At 42.4% G+C, this 10,780-nt stretch overlaps 1 protein-coding gene across 1 annotated transcript in view; it reads right to left on the reverse strand.

The window, feature by feature from the left end:
• Positions 1-8,999, reverse strand: part of LOC106573509 (SH3 and multiple ankyrin repeat domains protein 3) — a 238,792-nt gene extending 229,793 nt beyond the window's left edge. The window contains 1 exon segment of the mRNA XM_045697184.1: positions 8,600-8,999. Within this exon segment, the coding sequence (XP_045553140.1) occupies positions 8,600-8,662 (63 nt within the window). The 5' untranslated portion in view covers positions 8,663-8,999.
• Positions 9,000-10,780: the final 1,781 nt, after the last annotated feature.

Raw genomic sequence — 10,780 nt, forward strand, 5'->3', positions numbered from 1 at the left:
CATAGCCAGAGAATCTCAGAGGTCTCTGGGAATTCTCTGTATTCTTTGCTTCTCCTTCCTTCTCTATCCCTTTCTTTTCTCGTCTTAATTTTCTCTCCCAGACTTAACCACACAGCATGAAGTGTCTGAGCTTCAATAGGCCAGATCATTTCAGCTAGACAGGCAACAGCATGGGAAAAAAACAAAGACTGAAGTCAATGCTATAGTTTACATTGAGTGCAAAAAATCCCCAGGACTTTGCAGCAAATTCAGGAGCTGATGCAAATGGGAATCAAGCCCACAGCATACATCTCCTAAACCAACACCTACAGCAAGATAATATGCCAAGAGAAGACAACATCTTTATATGATTAATATATTCAGGGGTATCTAATTGCCGAAATTGCATGGTAACAATAATAAGACTTAATACCACAACCATAATAATTATCACATAGTCAAACAGTCTCTCATGTGTCTTCTAGAACAGATTGACCAGCAGTAGCAACAGCACCAGGGCCTGATTTCCCAAAAGCATCATAAGGCTAAATTCATCGTTAGAACCTTCTTAAATCTCGGAGCTGTTTCCCAAAAACATTGATATTAACGTTGCACTTGAAAACGCTCGTAATCTAACGCCTGCTTCAGACCACTGGTAGAACAGCTAAGAACGTCGTTAGACTTTATACACAGAAGATCTCCGCTAAACATAGAACCACATGGTTTATCTGTCTGTCATGTGACCGCAATAACTTCAAAACAAAGTGGACTACCCATACAAAGTTAACAATGTCTTTGTAATTGATACAAACAAGCGGCGTATAAAAATATACTTCAAATGAAAAACGAGATGACTGCATGAAAATATAAACAGCAGGCTATAGGCCTATTTCAATCATATAGAAATACATTTCATGTTCAATCAATTCAGTTATATTTTGCTACTTGTAGGCTACTGTTTGTAGTTTGTCTCAACATATTTCATGATGTGTAGCCTTACGTGCACAATGATGTGCCAAATCTGTGATTTAGTGCATTTGTATTGGATAAGCATTCGAATAAGCTGCCTAGATATTTGCAGCCGTAGGTGGTCATATCTCTCGAGGAGCTGATCCGTTGTCAGTATTGGGAAATAATTATAATATTTAGGAAAGAGTTGAATGAAGAAAGCTGATCAGTGAGAGCAGTGCACCCTTTGTTTTAATGCTATCAGTATCGACACATGCTCCAACGAGGCACTTAGCAACCGTTCTCTCTGCATGGTGTTTTGGGAAACACATGTTACATCGTTGGCTGTTGTGGGAAAGATACATTGTTAAAGCACATGTAAGCCTAAGTTCCGTCGCTATGGGGAAACCGGGCCCAGGGCAGTAGCAACACCACAGTGCTGTAAGTGTAACGTTGTATTCAGGGCCGAAATCAGGGTTTGAGTGTTAGTGAGGTCTAAAAAAAAGTTTTTTTTATTGAAAGTTAAAGCTCATTTACTGCATTTCAATACAATTAAAACACTTTAAAATGCTATTTAGAGAACAACAAAAAAATAAAATGACCCCAGCCATTATCACCTTGGCTGCTGTAGGTTCATTCACGTCAGTCGATCTACAAACACATAGCCTATTAGCTATACAAATGTAATGTTATACCCCTGAAAGGGGCGAAATATGAGAAATGATTCACACACGTAACATCATCGACTGTTCAGTCAGTTGTAATGACGACATGGAACACACAGATGATCGTATTATCACATGAATTATTTGAATATTTCTTACGATTCTGTATTAATATCAGGAATGTAGTGGTAAATAAAAAAGTAGATAATAGGTAAACTACAAACTCCAGTGGGCGATTAAGATAAGACGAACAGCCACCGATATAAACGAAAACGTTTTACATTGTTAGAACTGAATTGTTTGCTTTTAGATTGCATTTGAATGTAGGGAAGATAGGCCATGTGAAACATGTATTTTGTTAAATTGTTTGATAAGAGTAGCACCAATTTTCTTAGTAGACCCCGTGCTTGTGAACTACTAACCTCTCTCTCTCTCTGCATGCTTCCTCTCTCTCTCCTCTGCTTCCTCCTGCATGCATTGTAGCCTGCCTCAGCCTCAACACTGAGCGCTGTATCACTGTCTGTCTTAGTAGCCTACTCTGTAAGCAAAGTTATTATGAGAATTTACTAGCTTATTTTTTGCTCTTGCTGAGGTAGACTCCGTTTAACGTTAGCCTCTTCATCCTTCTAGCTGGCTAAGTAATAGTCCTACAAGCCAGAGTCCTTTGACATAACTGCAATAGAAGTCTCTGCCGGCAGCTAGCCACCTGACTGTATTTCTAAGCAACTGGTTCAGTTATGCACTCATTCTCCAAGAGTTGATTTTTATTTGTTTTGGGGATTTCTGTAGACACGAAAGAAGTTGTGGAACGGTTTTAAAATTGCCTCGCAACACACTGTCATCAGTGTTTCTATATTCTGAGAAAAAAATATAAAAGGCAACATGCAACAATTTCAAAAAAAATTCTGAGTCACAGTTCATATAAAGAAATCAGCCAATTGAAATAAATTCATTAGGCCCACCCCCCGTCTATGGATTTCACATGACTGGGCAGGGGCATAGCCAATCAGAATGAGTTTTTCCCAACAAAAGGGATTTATAACAGACATAAATACTCCTGTTTCATCAGCTGTCCGGGTGGCTGGTCTTAAACAATCCCACAGGTGAAGAAGCCGGATGTGGAGGTCCTGGGCTGGCGTGGTTACACGTGGTCTTTGGTAATGATGCCGGTTGGACGTAATGCCAAATTCTCTAAAATGACATTGAAGGCATCTTATGGTAGAGAAATGAACTTTAAATTCTCTGGCAACAGCGCTGGTGGACATTCCTGCAGGCATCATGCCAATTGCACACTCCCTCAACACATGAGACATCTGTGGCATTGTGTTGTGTGCACATTTTAGAGTGGCCTTCTATTGTCCTCAGCATAAGGTGCACCTGTGTAATGATCATGCTGATTAATCAGCTTCTTTATATGTGTGGATGGATTAACTTGGCAAAAGAGAAATGCTCACTAACAGAGATGTAAACAAATTTGTGCACATGATTTTTGAGAAATAAGCTTTTTGTGCATATGGACAATTTTGGGGACATTTTATTTCAGCTCAGGAAACATGGGACCAACCCATGTTACGTTTTTATTTTTGTTCAGTATAGTTGCCTACGTAAGCCTACTCTGCCTGTGCCGCGAGAGGGAGGAGTTAGCCGTTTGAGAGAGTGATGAACACATACTCCTGTATCTGTGAGAATCAGGGTTTCTGCTCAATGCAAGACGCTTCGATCTGTGGTGTCCACTGATCAATTTATAAGCAAAGATGTTGGCAAAGATGTGGGTCGGAACCGGTACCACAACCATGCAGGTCTCTAAAACGGGGGACTTTATATCTAAGAGGTTTAAAAACACCTTCCTAATATTGAGTTATACACTCAAACCAGTGTGCCTGGCACCTACTATAATAAACTGTTCAAAGAAACTTCAATATTTTGTCTTTCCCATTCACTCTCTGAATGGCACACATACACAATCCATGTCTCAATTCTCTCAAAGCTTAAAGATCCTTCTTTAACCTGTCTCTTCCCCTTCATCTACACTGATTGAAGTGGATTAAACAAGTGACATCAATAAGGGATCATGGCTTTCACCTGGATTCACCTGGTCAGTCTATGTCATGGAAAGATAATGTTTTGTACAATCAGTGTATATTTCTCTTATTATTATATTTTCAGATGCTAAAAATGTAGTTACGGCCCTGGTTGTATTACAGCGTGTTAATGAAAAGGTAATGCCTTGTTATATAAACAGTCACTCTAGCATCCTCACCCTCTTCCTTAGTGGATTCTGCTAAGGAACCTTATCCAGGACAGCTAGCTCATTCATTCTTAGAAAAACATCTCAGAGTCAATTCCTTTCTCAGTGAATTCATATCACACACTTTAGTAACTCATATGATTAATCTAAGATCATCTGCAGGGGCGGTGACTAAGGATTCCATTTTGCTTTTCTTTATTTAGATTTCTTCTTTTTAAAACCAGACAACCTCATAGTGAATGGGTGAGTGTGTGGGAGGGACACACCATTGAGCAAACTACTGTAGAGCAGGAAACACCATTTCCATAATTGTGCTTCCACTACTAGGCTTTGTTGCCTTTGCTGAACTACTGATTCAGCTTGACCCATTGGTCAGACATTTCCTAAATCTCCTAACGGTTAAGATAAAGAAACAAATTAGGATTATGGGGAGCCCATACAACCAGAATGGGAGATGGTAACAGCCACTTTGGCCTTGGGCTCATACAACACTATACTGTTATAATGCCATTGGGCCTTCAGTGCTGTACACAGTATATTCTGTAGTAGTAATGGTGTCAAAATTTTAACAGTTACATATTGGGATACTATTTTTGATAATATATCTTTTGCGCTACAGTAGTAGGCTGTACCTGCACCAAAACCCCAGTATTTTTCCTTCATAGCATGTTTTCCATCTTCTTTTTAAATAGGAAGCCAATTACTTTTAAACACTTCGATTTCCATGACTGATCAAAACTCTGGCTTCATCTTGTCCCTCTGAAGCAGACATATGGTGAGCAATATGTTTGGAGCATTGAATCGCAATAAAATCACAGTATGAAATTGCAATTCATATAGAATTGTTAGAATTGTAATACATATTCTATCGCCACCTAAGTATAGTGATAATATCGTGAGGTCCCTGGCAATTCCCAGCCCTATTTACGGTAAACAGAGTTCCAGGCCACCACCTTCCATTAATAAGCATGATATTACACATGACATGCCACAACATGCCATAGGAGTAACATTTCATGTTAAACAATCACACCTGGGATAGAACTACTCTTGTGTAAAATATCCCCATGGCATGGGATACCTATTACATGACTCTCTATATAGACTTCTCAAAAAAACTGAAATCATATTTTCCAACCATTCCAGTGCAGATTGATTTGAAAAGGGTTAAAAGTAGCACAAGGCTAATAGATTCCATTAAACATGAATCACCTTTAGTACAACCTTCTCCAACCTCTAAGGCCCCAAACAGCCCTGCAGTGGGGAGAGCGATGACGATAAGGGAATTCCCTGTCCTTAATGTTTTCTCTCCCTCCATCCTTTTCTCTCTTTCTCAATCCCTCCACCCATCCCTCAGTCTTAATTTCTCTCATTTCTCTCAATTTCTTTTCTCTCTCTCTTTCGCTTTTCTCTCTCGGTCTCTCTGTCTATATATATCCTTCTATGTCAGTCTGCCAACTCAGGCTCTGAGTACGTCTGGCTGGTGAGAGAAGAGAGAGATGAGGGGAAATGGAAAATGGGCCTGGAACACACACAGCCTTATCATCTGGACATCTGCTTTGTCCCCTGCCACCTTCTGCCGCACACACACACGTACGCAGGCACATACACACGTGTACGCAGGCACACGCGCAGGCGCACATGCATGCACACACATGCACACTAACACATGCACACATGTAAGATCCCACACACATGTACTCACACACACACAGTAGTTCAGAGAAGGGGTCCTTGAATAGTGAGGTACGAGAAATGCTTGAAGGGATTTGAACGGTGGTTCTGCAGTTATTTAGCCAGCCAACAACCAACAACGGGAAGCAGGCAGGCAGCAGGCAGGTAGAGAGCCAGTGGCATTTATTCATGGATGCGAAGGAAAGCCAGGCTTCCCCCAAAATTTGACCAATAAAAAAATAAACATAAAATAATGTATCTTTCATCCCTTTGTTTCCTAATTTTCCTTCAATTCACAAGTGGCCGAATCTATCTCAACAGCGAAAGCGTCCAATCAAGTGAAACAGCTCCCCTCTGTCTCAGTATGTGTAGCCCATGTATCTGATTCTGTCTGGTCAAAAAGAATATGACATTATTGCCGCCCGTAGCATTGAATTCCATAGCAGCAGAAGTCAGCGAGCATTTGGCATCAATGATAAAACAATTTATAAAAGAATAGCCAATCATCGTTGAGTTAATCTAAATTGAGGTCAACTGTGAATGGTCCTGGTGCACCAAAAAAATATGTCAAGGGGAGCAAGTTTGGATTTGGCTTCACACCAATCACATCAAAGGAAAAACATCATTGACATAAAAAATGTTTTTGTGTCGTTGTCCTCTGGTGGCTAGCTAGCTAAAATCGGCCCTTTCCTAAATTAGTGATGGATGGAGATGGGTATTTGGATTTTATATGATTATAACGGTGATTCTGATCCAACCATAAATTCATACATTGTAACCCTGGCCTGAAAGGATGGAAATTCAATATAGAAAGCTGACGTTAACTAGCTCGCTCATAATTGCCCATACTAGAAATCCAGGTAGCCTAGTCTAGTACAACAAAAACTAAAAGTGTATACTGTGTAAAAGTGTAAAAGTGTATATAGTCTGGATTACTGCAACTCGCTGTTGGCTGGGCTCCCTGCCTGTGCCATTAAACCCCTACAACTCATCCAGAACGCCGCAGCCCGTCTGGTGTTCAACCTTCCCAAGTTCTCTCACGTCACCCCGCTCCTCCGCTCTCTCCACTGGCTTCCAGTTGAAGCTCGCATCCGCTACAAGACCATGGTGATTGCCTACGGAGCTGTGAAGGGAACGGCACCTCCATACCTTCAGGCTCTGATCAGGCCCTACACCCAAACAAGGGCACTGCGTTCATCCACCACTGGCCTGCTGGCCCCCCTACCTCTGAGGAAGCACAGTTCCCGCTCAGCCCAGTCAAAACTGTTCGCTGCTCTGGCACCCCAATGGTGGAACAAGCTCCCTCACGACGCCAGGACAGCGGAGTCAATCACCACCTTCCGGAGACACCTGAAACCCCACCTCTTTAAGGAATACCTAGGATAGGATAAAGTAATCCTTCTAACCCCCCTCCCCCCCTTAAAAGATTTAGATGCACTATTGTAAAGTGGTTGTTCCACTGGATATCATAAGGTGAATGCACCATTTTGTAAGTCGCTCTGGATAAGAGCGTCTGCTAAATGACTTAAATGTAATGTAAATGTACTATATGACAGTCAGACAGTTTTGGCAACATGAAAGACAGGAGCATGGCATTTGCGCGCACACACATACACAAATCAGTACCATGGAACGCCACATGATATTTAACTAGCGTTGATTGGACTAAATCGATTTTTGGTATCTTTAAGATGTCACTGTATTAGACTAAGCATAGGCTCTATAGTTGATTTGATGATGTTGAAATGTTGAAGTTGAAATGGTGCTGGAATATTGGAAGCAGCTCCTGTTTTCTATGCGGCTTGCGGTAACTATCAATGGTTCTAGATCAATAGTTGTTCAGTAGTCTGAAAATGTCTGAAACATTAACTTGCTTTACCATGCTTTAGGTCATGTAACTGTTTGTTACATGCAGTATTTGCTTTGTGTACTTCACCGGTCAGATGTTGCTCTCTGGTTTTGTGATGAAACAATCGTGTGGCTGAATTTATTGTTCCTGTTATCTTTTTGTTGTTTCAGCCTTATTATATCACGGTGGCAAACTAACAGGTTATAAAGCAAATAACGCAATTATCACAACACATAGGTTGTAAAATGGCTTTTTTCCTGGCTTGGCTTCCTTAGTGATTTTACCTATGCACCGCCACTGTAGAGAGCCAGAGCCTGGAGGAACAGGGCCGAGGATACCATTCAAAGCCTGGAACAGTCAAGCTTCATCCCAGGGGACATCCCTATACCCAAGCCCCAGGAAAAACACCTCCACAGCACGCATGCATGCACACACACACACACACGCACGCACGCACACACACAGATGACCGACACTCACACACAAAATATATACGTTTGACAGTTCAGAGAGAATGTAACTCTTCTCAGTTTCAAGTTGTTTTAGTTGTATGTTTATTAGTCGTTCTCTCTGCTCTTTGAATTAACAATGCCACTCACAGCGCTTCTCTCCACCTTTACTTGTTTCCTTATACTTTTCTCTCCCTCCCTCTCTCCCGCCCTCCATTTTCCCTCCATCTCTTCCCCCCTCCCTCCGTCTCTAAGTACCCAGTTGTCAAAGTCGGCTGCAGCTGAGCTAATGAAGACATTTGAAGAGATTTATTAGCGAGAGAGAAAGAGCGTGATAGAATAGAATAGAGAGAAAGATAGAACAGGGGAGAGAGAGAGAGAGAGAAAGAGAGAGAGAGAGAAAGAGAGAGAGAGAGAGAGAGAGAGAGCGAGAGCGAGAGCGAGAGAGAGAGAGAGAGAGAGAGAGAGAGAGAGAGAGAGAGAGAGAGAGAGAGAGAGAGAGAGAGAGAGAGAGAGAGAGAGAGAGAAATCCAAAGAGCAAATTAGCAAATAGAGTAGGCGAGAGTGTATATACCGGAGAGAGAAAGGCAGTGAAGGCGAGAGAGAAAGAAGGAAGGACTGATAAAGACTGAAAGAAAAAAGGCTGCAGAGAGAGACGATAGGGGGAAAAGAGAAAGCGATAGAAGGAGCGAGAGATCCGACAGAAAGGTATAGGGAGAGAGGCACCAGGAGCTCTCTCCCTCAGTAACAGTAGCAGTCCAACAGTAGGAGTGACGCTGTAACTCACCGTCTGTGCCAGGTCTGGTATTCCAATGCGGATCACCAGAGTGTTGCCCTGTGGCTCCTCCATGCCTCTTCCTGCACTGGGGCTCCGCTCCCGAGCGGGACGGAAAGAGAAAACACCGACAGAAACAGGAATGCCGCTGTCCTCTTCCTGTGAGCTGCCGCTGTCAGAGCTGGCCCCCTGGCTGCCGTTGGTGTGTGTGTAGGGGGGTGTGTGTGAGTGTGTGTGTGTGTGCTAGTCCTGCTGTGGAGAGTTGGGTGGCTCATGTTTGCCGGCTGCAGGACGCAGAGGCATGCTCCGTGTAAGGGGCTCTCTCTGCGCTCGCTTTCTCCACACACACACACTGCTCTCACTCGCTGGCTCACGCTCTCGCTAGACACACACACCACTCGCACCGCACATCACTCACCTGGGAGAGAAAGACAGAGGGAGAGAGGTGTGGAAGGGGGAGTGAAAGGGAGATGGGGAGAGGGGAGGAAACGGGGGGCAACAGAGGATCAGAGGATGAAGGGGAGGGAGAGAGGGGAGGAAACCATGTTAGATTTCGATAAGCAACGAGAGGATGTGTGACTGAAACTGAGATGAGATGAACAGATAACTGCAGAAAGGAATAAATAATTACTTCATGGTGTAAAAATAATCTTACTCTGTATGATTTTGTAGAAGATAAACATAATAATACAATCTCCAAATGGCATACATACTTTCATATTCATTCATTAAATAAGAAGCAGACTTCTGAAATGGAGATTAAAATCAGTTCTTCTTTTTGAGAAGGTGCATTTCTGAGTGGATCCTTCAGTCACATTTAGGCCCAGCAAGAGACCCAGCAAACCAAAATTGGTTCTATGAATGTTCCCAGAACATTCATTAGGGTGCAGCAAATGTTCTAATAACACATAAACTGTCCAGTCGTGCTGATGATTATGCAATGTTTGTATAAAACGTTCTCCTGATGTTGCAAGAATGTTCCTAGAACACATTTCATCTGTTCTTTAAAGGTTCCCAGAATGTTTCATTAGGTTGTGGGAACAGTCTGGTGAGCACGTTGTGGGGTCATCACAAAAGATGTGTTCCCAAAACACAAAAACTGTCCAGTTGTGTGGATGATTCTAATATTTATTTTCCCCTGATATTACAATAACTTTTTCAGGCCAGGACACATTTTTCTGTTATTAAAAACTTACCAGAATGTGTTTTTTAGGTTGTGGGAACATTGTGGGGATATGACAAAAGATAAATTCCCAAAACACTGTAACTGCCCAGTTGTGCTGACATTCAGATAATGTTTGTATCTGGGTGCAAAAAACATTCCTTTTATGTTGCAAGAATGTTGACACAACAGCCTTTCTGAGTTCTATAGATTCACAGAATATTTTATTAGGTTGTGGGAACAGTGTGGATACATTACAAGAGATAGGTTCCCAAAACATAAAATATGCTCAGTTGGGATAACATTCGTACAATGTTTAAATTATGTTGCACAGAATATTATTGTGATATTCACGAAGGTTGCACAGAACATTATTAAATGATGTTGCACAGAATATTATTGTGATATTCACGAAGGTTGCACAGAACATTCCAACAATGTTGCGCAATGTTTCTAAATGTCCAAATAAGTCCGTTTTTATGACGTTCATAGCATATTGTCTAATATGGTCTGAGTTAATGACGTGATGTTAGTCACAGGGTCTCTCAGTGTCAGATCGATGGTGGTACCCTGTAGGCGTTAACTTTCAACCCTCCCCCTGCTCTGCCTCTCTCTCTGTTTGAGCACTGTGCTCTGCCTTTCTGTGGGAGCACTCTGCTTTGCTTTGCCTCTCTCTTTGTTGGAGCACTCTGCTCTGCCTCTCTCTGTTGGAGCACTCTGCTCTGCCTTTCTGTTGCAGCACTCTGCTTTGCTCTGACTCTCTCTCTGTTGGAACTCTGCTCTGCCTCTCTCTCTGTTGGAACACTCTGCTCTGCCTCTCTCTCTCTGTTGGAACACTCTGCCTCTCTCTCTCTGTTGGAACACTCCGCTCTGCCTATCTCTCTGTTGGAACACTCTACTCTGCCTCAACACTCTGCTCTGCTCTGCCTCGCTCTCGGTTGAAGCACTCTGCTCTGCCCTGGCCCAGGTCAGCTCAGCTCAGATAACATTATAATACTGTATTCCCTATGGTGTAGCACTAGTCATTATCT

Source organism: Salmo salar, chromosome ssa16, assembly GCF_905237065.1.
Source record: "Salmo salar chromosome ssa16, Ssal_v3.1, whole genome shotgun sequence".
NCBI lineage: Eukaryota > Metazoa > Chordata > Actinopteri > Salmoniformes > Salmonidae > Salmo > Salmo salar.